General features: G+C 46.0%; 1 protein-coding gene across 10 annotated transcripts in view; it reads right to left on the reverse strand.

Moving 5' to 3' along the window:
* ARHGEF11 (Rho guanine nucleotide exchange factor 11) overlaps positions 1-12800 on the reverse strand; it is a 98227-nt gene extending 85427 nt beyond the window's left edge. For 9 of the 10 annotated variants that reach the window (XM_070497996.1, XM_014836915.3, XM_014836924.3 and 6 more), the window contains exon 1: positions 12291-12473. In XM_070497996.1, the coding sequence (XP_070354097.1) occupies positions 12291-12322 (32 nt within the window). In that variant the 5' untranslated portion in view covers positions 12323-12473. Of the gene's footprint in view, positions 1-12290 lie in introns of all 10 variants that reach the window. The other variant, XM_014836918.3, reaches the window with a different exon arrangement.
* Between the last annotated feature and the right edge of the window lie 3867 nt (positions 12801-16667).

A 16667-nucleotide genomic window follows, 5' to 3' on the forward strand; every position in this document is an offset into this window, starting at 1 on the left:
TCCTATTGGGAAGACTTGATCCTGCTTTACCATCTCTTTTCCTGGAGGGCATCTTTCATTCCTGTCAAGCAAACCTGATGTCTGGCTCCCTCATGAGACACACATTTTCACCACTAAGTCTTGCCAGGGGTGAGGAAAATGGAAACAGCACTAGGCTAGGGCTCAGTAGGTACAGATTTTTTCTTTTTTTTTGATCCCAACTCCACTACTTACTAGTTTACAGACTTTATAAGTAAGTCACTAAAACGCCCCTGACCTCGTTGCCCCAACTATAATATGGGAACGCAAATACTTGACTGGACTACCTCAATGAGATAATGGACAAACAACACTTCACAAACTACAAGTTGTCCTGTAGCATACAAAGGAGCACCAACATTTCTGCACTCTCATCTTGGTCCTAAAACTTCCATCCTTCTCTCCCCATCAACCACATCCTCCCCTACTTCAAAAACTGACTTCTTCTCTTGACCCTAATCTTCCTTTAATCCTGTCACACATCTCCCCTCCTTCCTCTCCCACAGTAGTTATGAACCCAAGGTTTTACTAAATTCATTTTATACTTTGGATCATAAATAATAATAATGTTATATACTTCCTCGTTGTCTGTCCTCTTCCAACAGAATATAAGTTCCTAGTGTATCCCCAGTGCCTAGAACACTGCCGAACATTTAATATACATTTAATAAATACGTTAAATGAGTAAAAAATTCCCATACCCCAGACCAACAATGGGGAGTAGGATCTTCACAAGGGAGTGGTCTCTCCCCTACGCCTGCCCAGTCCTTTCTGGACCTGCCAGGCCTCGAGTTCAGGACGAGTGAAAGGCTGAGCTAAGGCAGAAGGAGAGCTACAGCCCTAGGCTAAGTCCAGCTAAGAGAACCAGGACTTCTTCTGGGTTTCTGCTTGCTTAATCAACCGATCCTAAGGCCTGAAGTGGGGTTTAGGAAACCCTCTGGCACAGGAACTGCCAGGCCTACCATTATCCACTGACCCACACCTACACCTCAGGATCCTAGGGCCACTGGTCTGGAGAACTAGGGGGTTTTCCAGAAATTATGAGAAGCGACCCACTGATTTAAGAGGAAAAAAAAGAAAAGCAGGAGAAGAGGGAGAGACTCAAGGTCAAAGGGCTCTTGGAAACCCCAAGATGTACAGTCCCTGAACCCAGCTTCAAGGGAAGTGACAGAGGCCCTAGAACAGCAACCTCAGAACAGCATGGGATCCCTCTTCCCACCCCTGGAGCAGAGAAGCTACCGGTGTGGTGTGGGCCGCCGCAGGGTCGAACCACCACTCTGTGGAAGTATGTTCCAGACACGGAAGCACTCTGAGTGCAGGAGCCGCGTTTTAAGAGCTCTGCCGACATTCTAAGAGGAATCAGGGACACGCCGAGGATCCTTCCCACTGGAAAATTCAGAATCTGGGATTCGTTTGGAGGAGCATGTTAAGTTGCTCACTTAATCCAAAACTGAATTACTGAAATTATGTATATTTGATTTGGCATTTACTGTAAGATTTGATATTTCTGTAAGATCACTTTCTGATCTTTTTTTTTGGCTTTAGTTTATACTTTGAAATTACAAAAACTCCTCTAAACGCACCATCCCTAAAGATCTCTAGTAGACAGGATTTACTTGCACCGATGCCACAGGCAGACAGAAAAGGGCTAAACAAGGTTTCACAGATGAGGGGCCAGAAATTCTGCTTCTTGAGTCAGCTTACCTGGTTCAATTCACTGTATTTAACCAATATTTATGGAACGTCTACTGGGTGGCAGGCACTACGTTACGTGTCAATGTTTCAGTGACCAGCCCTGGTCCCCAAGGTGTTCAAAATGTGCTGAAGAAACTCACAACAGAGAGCGGAAGTACTGACACAAAAGCTTTGGGAAAGATAGTTAACAACAAAAGTTCCGTTATAAAAACATAAGAAGGGGCCAGCCTGGTGGCGCAGTGGTTAAGTGGGCATGTTCCGCTTGGGCGGCTCAGGGTTCACCGGTTTGGATCCTGGGTGCGGACACGGCAGCACTTGGCAAGCCATACTGTGGTAGGCGTCCCACATACAAAGCAGAGGAAGATGGGCACGGATGTTAGCTCAGGGCCTGTCTTCCTCAGCAAAAAGAGGAGGATGGGCAGCAGTTAGCTCAGGGCTAATTTTCCTCAAAAAACAAACAAACAAACAAACATGGGAAGAGCTAATTAAGAGGACAGATGTCGTAAGGCAGTGGCTCTCCATGTATGGACCACTAAAGTCAGCATCACCTAGAAAGTTGTTAAAAATGCAAATTCTCAGGCCCCAACCTCAATCCAAACTTACTGAGTCAGAAATTTTGGGGTTGGGGCCGGCAATTTGCACTTTAATTAGCTCTCCAGCTGATTCTGATGTATGTTAAAGATTATAAGAACCTAAAGCAACCTAGTCCTACCTTGAAAAAATAAACTCAAAGTCCTACTGACAGGGACCAGGAGTTATTCTTCTCTTCTTTCTGACCAAACTCCATAAAAGAATTAACTAGACTGTCACCACTTCCTCACCTCTTCTCTCTTCAACCCACTGCAGACCCCTCCCCAACCCCCGCAGTGTCCAGAGGCCATGAAATCCTCCTACTTCCTAAATCCAGACACTGCTCTATCCTTTCTGTCCTTCACCTCTTGGGAGCATGTGACACTGCTGACCATCCCTCCCTTCATTTCTGGGCTCCTCCCGCTTCCCTGTCAATCCCTACCTGTCTCTTCTGTGGGATCCTCTTCCTCTGCCTCACCTTCGAAGATAGTGTCCCCAAGGTTCTGTCCAAGGCCTTCTTCTCACTCTACACCCTGTCCCTGGACAGTCTCATGCTTCCACCACTCTGTCTAGATGTTGATGACCCACAAATGTGATTCTCTATCCCACAATAGCCTCCTGACCTCCAGACCTATATATACAGATGCCAGCTGAACTTCTGGCCTTGGATCTTCCAGAGGCACTGCAAAATCAACCTGTCCAAAAGGCGAGCTGACTTATCCCCTCCTTCAATCATGCTCTTTCTCTACAGTTCCCTTTTTCATGGATGTACCACCCAGTAGCCCCAAGTCAAGAATAAGGGTGTCACCCTTGCCCCATACTCTTGTTCAAGCCTCCCCTCTCCCACATAACCAAATCTCTAATCCTTCATTCTTCACCATCTCCAACGTCACTTCCTCAGTAGAGGCCACCCCACCTCCTGCCAATATTACCGAAATAGTTTCCTAATTCGTCTTTCCTCTCTCTACTCTTTCATTCTTTCCATCTAAATATCCACACTGCAGCCAGAGTGATCTTGATTTTCTAAAAGCATATCTGATCACATCACTCCCTACTTTAAGTCTTGCAATTGTCCTTCACTCCCCTCAGGACAAAGTCCAAAACCCTTAACATGGAAGATTACATCGTCCTCAGGCCCTGGCTCCTACCTACTCTCCAATTTCATTTAATTAATTGTTCTATAGTCTCGCTATTGATCAAAGCACCACACCATGCCCTTTCTTGCCTTCAGTTTTCTATACATGCTGTTCCCTCTGCCTGGACTTTCTCTCTCGCAAACCTGGCTCTTATTTTTAGGCCTTAATTTAAAGGTCCCTTCCTTCCTCCAGGAAACCTTCTTTAGCGTCCCTCCAATGTGCTTCAACTGGTAACACAAAAGACAGCTCAGGATGCGATCATACAGCCCCTGCTTACTTCATTCTTCCTCACAAACCACAAGCTCCCTGAGGGCAGGGTATGCAACTTATTCTCCTTGTCTGTTGAACCCCAGTGCCCTGAGGGGCACTGGCCAATCAGCCTTCTTATTTGAGGATAGCATGAATATTCCTAAACTTCAGACTTTGCTCCTGTGAAGACACTGAAACTTCAGTGGTTTTGTGCCCCCAACCCTAGGGCTCTGAGGAGAAAGGGTCTGTGGTTCTAGCCTCATACAAGGTCCCATTCACAAGGCTATTTACTACACTCTCTCCAGCCACCTCCCCCCAGAACAACAGTGGCCTTTCTCTGCAGCAGCAGTCTCTTGGAGGGAAGCTTCTGAGGGCTGTGGTCTGGGAAATGAATGGGGCCAGCCGGGGCAGGCAGGACAATAGCAGGGTGGGCCCTATGCCCATCAGACCCCTGCAGGGAAAGGCAGCCCGGAAACCAGGCCGCCAATGGGGAAATCCCCCGAGCTCTGCGAAGCTGAAGGCAGCCATCCCAACAAGGCTGCTCTGTCCCTAGAAGAAATAGCAGGCACCCAAGACCTAGCACCCAATTAGAACAAGGGGAATTCTTGGTCTCCGTCCCTGACAGCCATGTTTAGAGTTGCTTTCTTGAAATGCCTTGGCTAGGCACGGAGGGAACTGGAAATGTCAAGAATGGACTACAGTTCAAGTGAGGAAACAGCAGGCAGGAGTACACCTTGTATAAAGAGAACTAAACTGGGCACTAGAAGACAATCCAGAAAAATGAAGAGACATCGCTTTTGAACCCTAACAGGATAAGACACAATAACCAAAATAAAACATGCAAAGAATGGAACAGTACCAACATTTATTTATAATAGTCTACTATGTGCTGGGCATTCTGCTAGAACTTTTACATTAACCATTTTATACAACGAATAAAAGAGAGTCAAGCTGCTATATGTACGTGCAAAACTAGTGTTGAATATAAATGTGTAGTTTGATGGTATTAACCAGAAAAGGTCTCCTTGAAGGAAATAAGACCACTGGAGTTGGGGGCAGAAAAGAACACTTAGATAAAGATGTGGAAAGAGTGATGTGGGCCCAGGAAACAGGCTAGTCTATCCGAAGCAAGGTGGCAGGGTGCGGTTATAGGACTTGGGATTAGTGAGATGTGGGCTGAGCTGAAGGAAGAAATCACAAACCGCACGCTGGGGAGTTCGGGCTGGAAAGGAAAGACACTGCGGGTTTCCAGCAAAGGAGGATCTGCCTTAGGGTGAGATCCTAAGCACCTGATTTTTAACTACTGTCCTGTGCTGTTCCATATGTTCCCAGGGCCATGCGTGTCAGTCTTCAGTTTAAAACCAGCATAGGCCTGAGCACGCAAGCACAGGTCTTCTAGTGGCAGCTGAGGAGAGCTCTGGCCATTCTGGGGTCCTTGCCAAACCAAATGCCTTAACAACACTCACCATATGCCTGGCACTATAGAATTCACAAAATGCTTCTGCACAAATCATCCTGATTACGTAGCTGGTTAGTGGCTGAGCTGGGGCTCACACGAAGATCTTCTCACTTAAAGTCCCATACTCTCTATAATTATGCTACTAGGATGGTTTCTGCATAGATATCCCTTTAGCCCTGGAGTTCGATCTGCTATGTGGGGGTGGGGTATGATTAATTAGTCAGGATCCATCAAATATATGCTAATCTCCTCAAATCATGACCCAATTTCCTAAGGGATCTCCCAGAACTCACTCCCCTTTTCTCCCTCCCTTTAAAAGACTGCACTGAAGAACTCTCAAACCATTTGGTAAAAATGGCCTAACCTAAGGGCCTTAGCAAGGTAAGTACCATTCAATGAGCTGTATTCAGTGAATTGCTGGGTACCAACAGGAGACAGAATGACTTTTAATGATGGCCCTATCATCTTTAACAATAGCACCACCCCCCTCTTAGTCAACCAGTCTCAGAAACTTGGGAATCATATTTAATTCAGCCTTAACATACCTTGCTAATTTTCCTTCCAAAATGTCTTTCAAATCCTGCCCCTCTTCTTTGTTCCCAGGTTATCTTTTGCCAAGATTGCCGCAAGAAGTCCTTGTTGGCCCTCCTGCCGCCAAGCTCTCTTCCCATCTACATATTAATATCAGAATTCTCTCTTTAAACACTATTTTAATCGCCATATAACACATGACCCTCACTGGCTCCCTTCTCCCTACACATCAAATCTGAATACCTTTATCCCCCCACCCTACCCACCTTGGCAACCTAATTTCACTCTGTTCTACAAAACCAACAATCTTACCAGAGACCAGAGACTTGGGTTCCACCCCAGAACCTTTGCTTATGTTGTTCCCCTTGTCTGAAATGGCCTCCTCTATTCCACTTAAATCATTTCTAACTACCCCTCCCCTGGCTATTCTCATTAGCCTCAACTTTCTACTCTTCTCTAAATGTATGTTTTTGGTATACATCAAGATTCAGCAATTAGGTACAATCTTTTAATTGTTTTGTGTTGTTTCATTAATAACATTTCCCAACGAGACTGTAAGTTCCACATTTTTGCATATTATCTACTAGAAGACCAAGAACTGAGCTGAGCATGGAGCTATTTGGTAAATATTTGCTGTCTAACTAGCAGATTGCTAGTGCCACCAGTCATAGGTTGTCACTTGGAAGGTTGCTAGATTGGTTGGGCTCCCTGTGGTTTGAGGCCAGGCCATGACTAGTGACTATAGATCCATCAGACCATTCCACAGTAGCTTCAAATACTGGAGGAGAAAGTGCTGGAAATCAAGACTCTGAAATCACTTCACTCTTAACTTTTCGAAGCCCCTTTTCTCACACATTCCTCTCTTGGCTTGCTGTTCTTTACAAGGAGGAGGAAAATCTTGAAGAAGAAAATCAATAAAGATGCCAGAGGGACACTAGTGACTTTAGGGTCCATACTGAAATCACAATTAAAAAAACAATAAAACAGACTTAAATTGTAGCAAAGGAAAGTTTGGTATCCAAAAGAACTTATAACTGTTGAACTCACGGAACCACCTTCCACCAGGATCACTGGAAACGAGAGACTCTCACCCATCTTCACTCGCTCAAGAGACTCCCTAGCTGGAGGCAAGAGGGAAGGCCAGGTAACTCAATCCCTTAAGACTTAAGAATTCTGTGATTTTCCCTCAGATCCGTCCAATTGTTCTAGTGCCACAAATCTGTGTACTAATCTGTGTTCTTCCAGATCTTAAAACGCCTTCCAAATCCCACTCCAGTTCTCTTAGGGGCCACAGAGTCCCCAGTCCCTCCCGACACTTCCATATCACTGTGCTTCCACTTTCCTCTCCCGTTCCACCAGACGCTCTGTTCCCTGGCCTTTTCAAACTTTCGTTTTCACTGGCTTTCAGGAAGCCCAGATAAAGATTCCTGGAAAAAAGTTCTGGCTCACTGAAAGGAAGGCCACAAGGCATTATGTTTTCACAAGTTCAAAGGACATAAAAGCTAGAAGGAATCAAACCTTAGAGGCTGGCTAGCTTAATTCACCCATCTGTTAACTCAGACGCCGCTGTTCCTCCCTCAGAACTCCAAACCTCCTTTCACGGGGGATGGAACATGATTTTTAATAAAGTAATGATTACTTTTTTCTTTTGAGACCAGAACCTGCAAGTTCTTTACTTCTCCTTTTTTAGTCCATGGCACAAAGGAGTGACCTTGGATGCTACCAGGAGGTCTTCTCCCAATACAGGGACTGACAAAAGAAGGAAGAACACACAGTCCGTGGGGGAAAAGGGTCTCCAAGCCACACAATAAACCTTGGAATTAAGTTTTAAAAATGACCAATAAAATGGATTTTTAAAGGCACTGCCACTATGAAGATGTGAAGCAGATTCAGTCAACATGGACTAAAATGATTCCTCTTCTGTTTTAGAGAACTTGACAGTTAAGAAAGCGCTTTCACATACATCAGAATCCCAGACCTTTAAAACAGTAAGGGACACTATCCCAAAGTTTCCAAACTCTACTCCATGGAGGTTATGAGCTTCCAGAACTCCTTTGTCTTTATATTAATTTGGGGATTAGCTATGTGCCCATCACAGAATCTTTTTTATTTCTGATGAACTCATATTGTCATTTTTCATATTTTGTTGTCTAGTCTCCTAAACGGGACAGGAACTCTGTCTCATACTACTTTGACTATTAAAAAAAGCTAAATAAATGTGTTAATCACAGGACATGTTTTTGAGTATCTAAAGTCAAGCTGAGCCTGTTCCACGGTGATTAATTGCCAAATGTTTCGTCTGCAAATCCACTGCCATCTCTCACCTCACCTTCCAGATAGGACGAGGGTACATTTTGGAGAAGACTCAGCATTTCAGGTGACTTACTATTTGTAGCTTGGATCCATCACTGTTCTTGGAGGTCAACCTTCTAAACTAGGTAGAAACTCAGCTGAATATCTGGGAATTTCTTAGTCCCAGGGCTCAACAAGGACCGGAAACTGAGGTGGAAAGACTCCCAGGAACCACCCACTACCCCTTCTCAGATAAGACCAGTCTCCTCAGCCCCAGCTACCAGGATCTTCTCTCTACAAACCTTCCCCTTAGCCTGGAGGCTCTTGGCTAGGACAGGCCTACCTACCATTCCCCTCCCTCCCCTGCCTCTTCCTCCACACATCTCAGGCAAAATTTTGCCTCTTCTAGCAGAAAAGGGTCCAGACTACGGAAAAGTTACATTCAATCTCAGACCCCTGATAAAGAACAGTTGCTAGGTCTGGATTTATTCTGAAAGTCATGTGCTTAAGTTAAGCTTTAAACGTAACTTCCAAAGTATGATTTAATTAGGAAAGTCATAGACTTCTAAAACAAGGAACGGCCAGAGATTACAAAAGAAATCCTTTCTATCCCCATCTAAGAGAGCCAAGATAGCTGAAGCCTCTCCCATTCATCAAGATTCCTGGGAAGGAGAGTCAATAACCTTCCTCTTCTCATATTCTTCCAGGATCACCACCCAACCCTGACCGTTGGAAAAGCAGCCCTTCTTTCTAACCTCACGCACTTCGGCAACAAAAATGCCTGTTCACTGTGGTTAAATTCTTCAAAACAATGGAAAGATCATTCAGGCCCTCTTAATTTGTTTTGGGCTAGTTCAGAAAGTACTGCATGAAGCTAAATCAAATCCATGCACTTACCATCTAAAACGTACATAGAGGTTTACAGTTTAGAAAGCAATTTGAAATATATTATTTGATTTGCCCCTTTCAACAGCCCCATTAGAGAGATACAATAAACGTTATAATCCTCAAAAGACAGGCCATGTGAAAAAATTTGTGAACTGGAAAGCATGTCATAGAAATGAGCTATTGCTTTATATATGAGGAAACCAGAGGAGGCATGTGACTTGCCCAAGGTCACAGAGTTAAGGGGAATGCCAGGGCTCAAACCAAGAACTTTTGGCTTAAATCTTGTACTTCTCTGTTTTGGTCCTCACATGAGCTAACTCACTCTGCACAGAGAAAAGCTGTTTTACGGATGCAAACTCCTAACCCATCTGGCCATCTCAAACACATCTGTCACAGAGAACCAGGCAAATGGATATAGACGGCTTAGCAAAACTCATTACCATTCCTGTAAAAATAATTCTCTGCTTGCGATATCAAACACATTTTTAGAAACTCTTGGGCAGAAGATATATTAACAGGCAGTAAGTTGTCCATGGACAAAAACTGAAAGGGACAACAACAGCTACACTTCAGCCCATCTTTCAGTAACAGATGGTTAACACTAAAAGATAAAATATTAGTCACAAATACTTCATGTTTCTTAGAACTCAGGAGTCACTGGCCAAGAGGGGGGTAAAGACTCTGCCGAATAAATATTCCAAAGCCTTCTTTACTTTGAGCCACAATCTCTCTCCACAGACATGGTCCTCCATCACTTCGCTTATCTCCTAGAAAATATTTATGACCTAGGAAGCCCTCTCTAATTGACCTGACTTTGACTACATTGGAAATGAACACATGAATGTTGAAATAATCTGAAATGGAAGAATTTATGCTTGCTGACACGTCACTCATTTGTCAAATACTTATGCAGCACTTACCCCATGCAAGACACTAAGCTTGGCATGCAGGATATACCTGAGCAAACCACAATCCCCGCCTTTGTGGAGCTCAGAGTCTGGCAGTGCTTTCCTGTGGTCTTCAGGAGTCATATACCTTTCCTAGTTCCCCAGTTAGAGTGTCTGCTCCTTCTGAGCAAGAACTGCATACCTGAATTTTCTAAAACACTCTTAAAGCACCTCACACTTGGCTCTCTACACAGCAAATGGATAAACTAAAAGAGAATCCTTGACTCCATAAACTGGAGCACTTCCTTCCACTCAGTCCCTCCAATATGAGGTAAGATCGTGAATCATTTAAAATCCATAGCGTCTTGAACCTGAGATATCAGAAGGTCCAACAGAATGAACCTACAGCTAAAGGGGTCAGATCCACTGCAACCGGAGACAACTTGAAGGGGACCCGAGCCCCAAAACCAACCCTCTAAAGGGGAAGAGAATAGGGGTAGGGGTGGAGCTGAGGAACGCTCTTACCCTACAAAGTTGCGTTATCCCACGGGAAAAAAACTGTGCTTTAACTATAGAATTTAGAGGTGCAAGCCCCAAAACTGTTAACAAGAAAAGTGCAAGGCAATGCTGAAGAGCATCTTACCCTACTACCAGAGAGAAACAGTGTCCCCCACGTTCCACAGGACCAGTATACAAACCTACTTAGGGTGGGGCAATGAAAAGAGCCACAGATCCAGAATCAGAAGACCTGCGTTTGAGTCCAGATTCTGCCACTAATCTGGCAAGATGGCACTGGGCAAGCCAGGTATCCTCTCGAGCCTCAATTACCACTTCGTCAAAATGGGAAAAATAACCTCTGATTTGAATGCCTCACAGATATATTGTGAGACTCAAAGGAGATATGCTCCTACGACAGCACTTAGGGAAACGAACCATGCTATACAAATCCCGAGAAGACTGTGAGGATAGACAAACTCCCACAGCAGCACCTCACAGCAGCCCAGGAACCCCCACTGCCTCCTTCTTGCGCCCCCCGACACCTGTGTTTCCATCTTCTCACATCCCTGAATCCAGAGAAATCACCATTCAAATCTCAAAAAGGCAAGGGCATTAATTCCCAAACTCCAAGACGACGAAAAGAAGGGCAGCCATGTAACCATTTCAACTCCTTGCCTTGACATGCCTTGGGTCTCCCTTTACAGAAGTCAAACTACAGAGAAGCCAACAAAAAGGGGAACGGATGGAGGTTTGAAGCAGCCACATATACTTTCTGTCTTCTGTGGCTGTCTGCCTTCTCTCCACTGCCAAGTCAGGTCCCCGCCTGGGTACTGCTGAACTAATCCACACAGGACTCTGAGGCAATACAGAGATTAGCGTTTGGGGGGGAGAGAGATTATATGCATTTTAGGCCACATTCCACAGCCAAAAAGAAATTATTATTAGCATGGACAATCAAAGGTTAACTGGACCTGAAGAAAGCAATTGCTTCCTTGCAAATATTCTTCCCTCTCTCTCCAATAATATTTTTTCCAGGCCCAGTCCTTCCATTTGCTTGTTCAGTCTTCCAACCACCCATCCATCCAGTTCTGATGTGTGCAGCACCCACGGAACGACTGTCCCTCAAAATTCTCAAGGCAAAAGGGTTGAGGAGGGGGAGGGGAGGGAGGCAGCAGGCAGACACCTTACAAACTTGTAAACTGGAGTGTTACCAGTGATGGGGAGGCTGGGCGGACTCTTGAGGGGGAGGGGCATCCTGTGCTCAGACTCTAAGGGCCAAAGCCTCTGCCCATCAGGCCGAGGAGCACAAAACAACTCCTTCCGGCTCCAGGCAGAGGGAAGGCCTATTTTGCAGAGTCAAGCTTATGAAAAACAGCTCGGAAGATTAAACCTAGAGCATCAGCCAGTTGGCAGGTCTCAATTTAAGCTTGGAGAGGAAGAAATTCTAATGTGACCTACGCATCTTGAGGCCATTATCAGCCACTGGTAAAAATCCAGACCTGTATGGGTGCAAAGGGTGTTTGTGTCCCATCATTCAGGCCAAGAACATCCTCCTCATTCTAGAAATGGGATCCACCCCATCACCAAGCCCCACCATTCCACAGCAATCAGCCCAGTGGAGGCCCCTGCCCCTGCCAGGGCCCTTCCCCCTGCAGCTCCAACACCTAAAGCCAGTCCCAAACCACCCTTGGGGCTCACGTGACCAGGCCTGCGCCGGCCTCCCACCCCCTAGGCTGGCAAGTTAGGGACTCAAATTCAGCCTCCAGCCTGGCAAAAGTCAAAGGCAGCTGGAAGCATTTCCCCCTCTTTCCCCACTCCTGGCTTCACCGTCTATTGCTTATATTTAAAAAAAACACTGAATCTGGAGAGATGTTTTGAACATGGACACACACAGAGGAAACATAAACACACATGCCCAGACAGTCCCCAGAGACCAACGCTCCTACCCCACCAATTCCCACAGCCCACCCAGACCCTTCTTTTGCAACCTTTTCTCAAAATGCGACACCCTCCCTCCCAGTCTTTCCTTAAGTAAGGGTTGAAAAACCACATTATTAGCAAACCTACCTGTCTATACTCTGGGGTAACCTTACACTCATGGTTTCTCGGTGTGTCCACGGTTCCAGAATCTTGTGGTTCTGATGTCTTGATCAGGATTGAATCGCTTGCAATTTTTAAGAAAGGTGAGAGGAGGGCCTCCCAACTTGAAGACTGAATCCTTTTTCCTCGGCTCTCAGGACCCTGGTAACTGAAGCTCCATCCTACTTCTACCAGTTAACATGGTCTCCTTTCTTGGCCCCCCTTTCCCCTCCCCCCTCTTAAAAAAAAAACGAAAAAAAGAGAGGAAAAACTATGACCTTCTTAGAAACCAAAAACCAACCACAAATGTCTTCAAGGTTAGCGCTACGGGCTAAAAAATGAATCACAGAAAGAATGCGCCTTCAAAATATCAGTCTTAACTGCAAAATATAGATAAAAACCATCCTTTTAATCCAGTTTTCCCAGCTGTCCTTCTGTTGGCAAGAGAGCTCCAAAGGGGGGAAAAATTCTCTGGTCTCCAATGCTTAAAACGACAACAACAGATATGTTTGAGGGAAGGAAAAAAAAAAAAGATGAATAAATCCGAATTGGCACTTGGAAAAAATCTTCCAGCTGATTTGCACAGTAAAAAAAAATAAATAAAACCATACAATAGTATGTACACAACAGCACTCCTTCCAAGTCCAGTGCAGCCCTGGGAACCAAAATTATGGATCTCCTTAAAAAAAAAAGCTTTTACATTAAAGATTTTGAAATTCTTAAATGAGCCAATCGCACCAAAAAAAAAAAAAAAAATCAGACCACCTGAAATGCAGTGCTTTTTACCTTTCAAACGATAGCAATAACCACAAACGAGAGAAAATCTCTGAAAATATCCTCTCCTTCTCTTTTTCCTTTAAACTTGCAGGTTTCTCCACCTACACCAGCCTGATTCTCAGAGCCAGCCTAGGGTCGGCCCTTTTCTGGGAGACAATTTCCTGAGTTAGTTCTGTTTTGCTCCTCCACATCCAGGCTCCGAAATTTTCTCCTGCCTCAGCCTCCATGAAACGGAGATTTCGCTTCCTCCCGTTCCCCCTTCTCTCTCTCTCGCCCGGCCAGCAAAACTGCTTCCTTATTATTAACAGTTCGGGTTATTATTGTGGGTCTGAGTTCGCGGGGGGATCTGCCTCCACGCCAGCCTCCTGGAGGATCCGATCGCCGGGCTCCCCTCGGCCTCTTTTTCCTCCCTTTCCGCCCCTTGCCTCCTCTCGCCGGCAGGAGCCCCCGCGCCTCGCGCACCACCGCCGGCGGCCTCCGGCTCCCGGCCCCGCTCGCCCGCTCGCCCCACGCCGAGCGCCGCGCTCCGGCCTCCGCGGCCGCGGGACTCCGGGCGCGGGCGCACGCAGGGAAGGCGGCGGCGGTGGCGGCGGCTCGGGCGGGCGTCCGGCTCCTGGCGTCGCGGCCGCGCTCGCCTCCTTCCGGGCCCCTTCCCCCTCGGCTCGCCGCTCGCTCGGGCGCAGGCCCGGCCGGCCGCCCCCTCCCCGCGCCGCCCGCCCTCCCTCCCTCCCTCCTTCCCTGCGAGCCTTTCTCCTTCCCTCGCTCCGGCGGGGGCGGGGCCGCAGGCTCCTCCTCCGCGCCGCTGCCCGCCGGCCTTTCCCCGCTTGCCGCGGCCGCCGCTCCCTGCCTCGGCTCGGCTCCTGCGGTCGCGGCCCCCGCCGGCTTCCGCACGCCTCCCCGCGCGCCGTGTCCCGCTGCGACCCCTCGCCGCCGCTCCTCGGCCGGTCCTCTCCGAGGCCCCACAGTCGCCGGCCGGGGCCCTCGGCGCGGCCTAGCTGGTCCCGGGCTCAGCCGGATCCCCGGCTTTTCCCGGCCCGGCCCGCCGGCGACCCCGGCCCCGACTCCGCGCCACCCCCGCCGCCGTCACCACCCCCGCCGCCTTCCCGTGGCTGCTTTTCCCCGTCTTAACTGCCCTGTGCCCAAGACCCGACCTTTGTTTCTTGCCCCCTTCCCACCCTGCTACGGTGCCCGGCGCCCCCGGCCTCCTCCCCACGTGTGGAGGTCTGTGTCCGCGTTCACCAGCATCACCCCTGCTCTCCCAGGGCGGCTGCTCACCCTCTCTCCGCCTCTTTTCTCATGTTATTTTTCAAAAATTTGTCGCGGCCTCCTTCCTGGGTGTCAGGAGCTCTTTTAACTGTTTCGTCCCGCTTCTGCGGCCCTCCCCACTTCTAACACCCACTGACACTGGGGCAAGAGACCCTACTCTTCCCCTGAGGTTGGTTTGGGCATCTTAATACCAGGCCTGATAAAGTGTTTTTGAACTCGATGGAAAAGCCTTTCAAGGACAAGTCTATTTTCATAACCCCCTCTCATAGAATCACAGTTTCTAAATCTTTCCAAGTAACATGACAGTCAGAAGGTCCCAAGCGTTATGGTTAAAAATAATTAAGATGAAGAGGAAACTTTTTCATCGGGACTGGGGAGCGAACTTTGTCTTCTCGCCTAGGTCAATGCTATTGTGAAATACCCTGCAGGCAGTAGTGTGTCTGCGTATATTCTCTCCCACAGCAGCACCTTGATTGTTGTTGGAGGGAATATACATATATGTATATTTACCCACGCACATCCATCCATAAGCAGTACAGAGGGAGCCCAGTGACCCCAGCAGTGTTAGAAGTGGTGGGTGTGCAAATAGCAAGAGGAAAAAGAAATTAATAAGCATCAGTTGAGGACTTAGAATGACCCAGGAGCTTCCTCTAAATTATACCACGTAAAAGATGGCACATAAAAGACAGACAGACCTGCTGCCTTCGCCCCCGTCTCCGCCAACCCCTAGGCCAGAACCAAAGACAGTTGGTCTGCCGGGCTTCTGAAGCACCTCAGTCCACATTGCTACTGTCACTGTTGTTCATTCCCTGCAAAATAGTTTCTACGACCTGCGAAAATGATGGTCCCAAATGTGGACACTTCCTCTGAGGTGATAGACCAGTGGTCACCAGACATTTTTCTTATCATGCTTTCTTAATATGTAGAATATTTTAGAAACAATTATTTACATGTATTTTATTACATACCTTATACAACATGCCTGAGTAGAAATATTAAAAGATTGAAATGAAGATGAAGTACGTTTTTAAAATCCTACTTTTTAGTGAAAGTTAATGACTCTCATAACTGGAAAAGACGCTTATCAAAAAGGTAGATTCAAGCAGAAGAAGGGCATCCTCCATTGAGTTTATTAAATTACGATACTCATTTTCTGGTTCCATTCACCGCAGTGCAAAGGCTTTTCATTGAAATTCAACTAGTAAATTTGCATCTTAAGTCAATCAGCCCTTATTGAATGATTGGAAGGTGTTGCATTTATGTTTTCAACAAATGGGTTCAAACCCACTAAGAAGCTTTATTTAGATTTTTAAAACATATTTTAAAACTCTGTTTCTTAGTTTTTCAAGCATGCAGACACAAGTTTTGTATGTAAAAGATGTTGTTTTTGGTAATAAAACAAAAATCACAACATTGGAAACATCTCCAGTCATGGATTTTCAAAATGCTTTCTCCCTAATCATGAGTTTCTTTAGAAAGACAGTGACTTTCTCACTCATTAATAGACTGTCATCTTCACCTTGAAGGGACAGATTAAGTGGATTTTTGTTTTTTAAAAATAAGTGCTAGGTAGTATATATACTTATTAATAGGCTGTCATCTTCATCTTGAAGAGACAGATTAAGTGGATTTTTGTTGTTGTTGTTTGTTTTTGTTTTTAAAAGTAAGTGCTGGATAGTATACTCTTGCCAGCCGTTTCTCATCATAGATCATGGTAAAATAAAAATGTGTATCTCCTCTATTTATTACCTCTTTTTTAGGCCTTTCCCAGAAGGTAACCAATGAATCTCTGCAGAACAAAGATTTTCATCGTCATTCTCCCATCTTTACTAAGAATTGTAAAGTTTGGAGCAATTAACAGGCTTATTGTTGCCCAGTGGACGGCATACATTATGAAGAAAATGAATGTCTGAGCTGTGTGCGGCATTACTGCTGGTTCCTGGAAACATCTCACATACTGCATGTGACAGATGACCCAGTGAGAGTGCTAGGTCAGTCCATACATTAAGGATTAGTATTAAAGCTTAAATAATTATTTTTGCTATAGTTAAATAGTATTGTGAATGTATTCTTAAATATTTTCCTCTTGCACACCGGTACATCTCTTTGTATGCTGCACTTTGAAGACTATGGGGATGGGGGTAGTTTTAGCAGGAGAGAGTTCCCTGAAGTTAGCTGGCCATTTAATTGAACTGCAAGTCTCAGTTTAGGAAAGAAAAGATAGATTAGATTGCACTCAAGACAGACTAGGTTGTAGGAGTCTCGAAACAGCTGTTAATAGAAAGAGCACTAGACTAGGAGTCCAAAGAACTGAGTGTGTTT

Source organism: Equus asinus, chromosome 25 (genome assembly GCF_041296235.1).
Source record: "Equus asinus isolate D_3611 breed Donkey chromosome 25, EquAss-T2T_v2, whole genome shotgun sequence".
Lineage (NCBI taxonomy): Eukaryota > Metazoa > Chordata > Mammalia > Perissodactyla > Equidae > Equus > Equus asinus.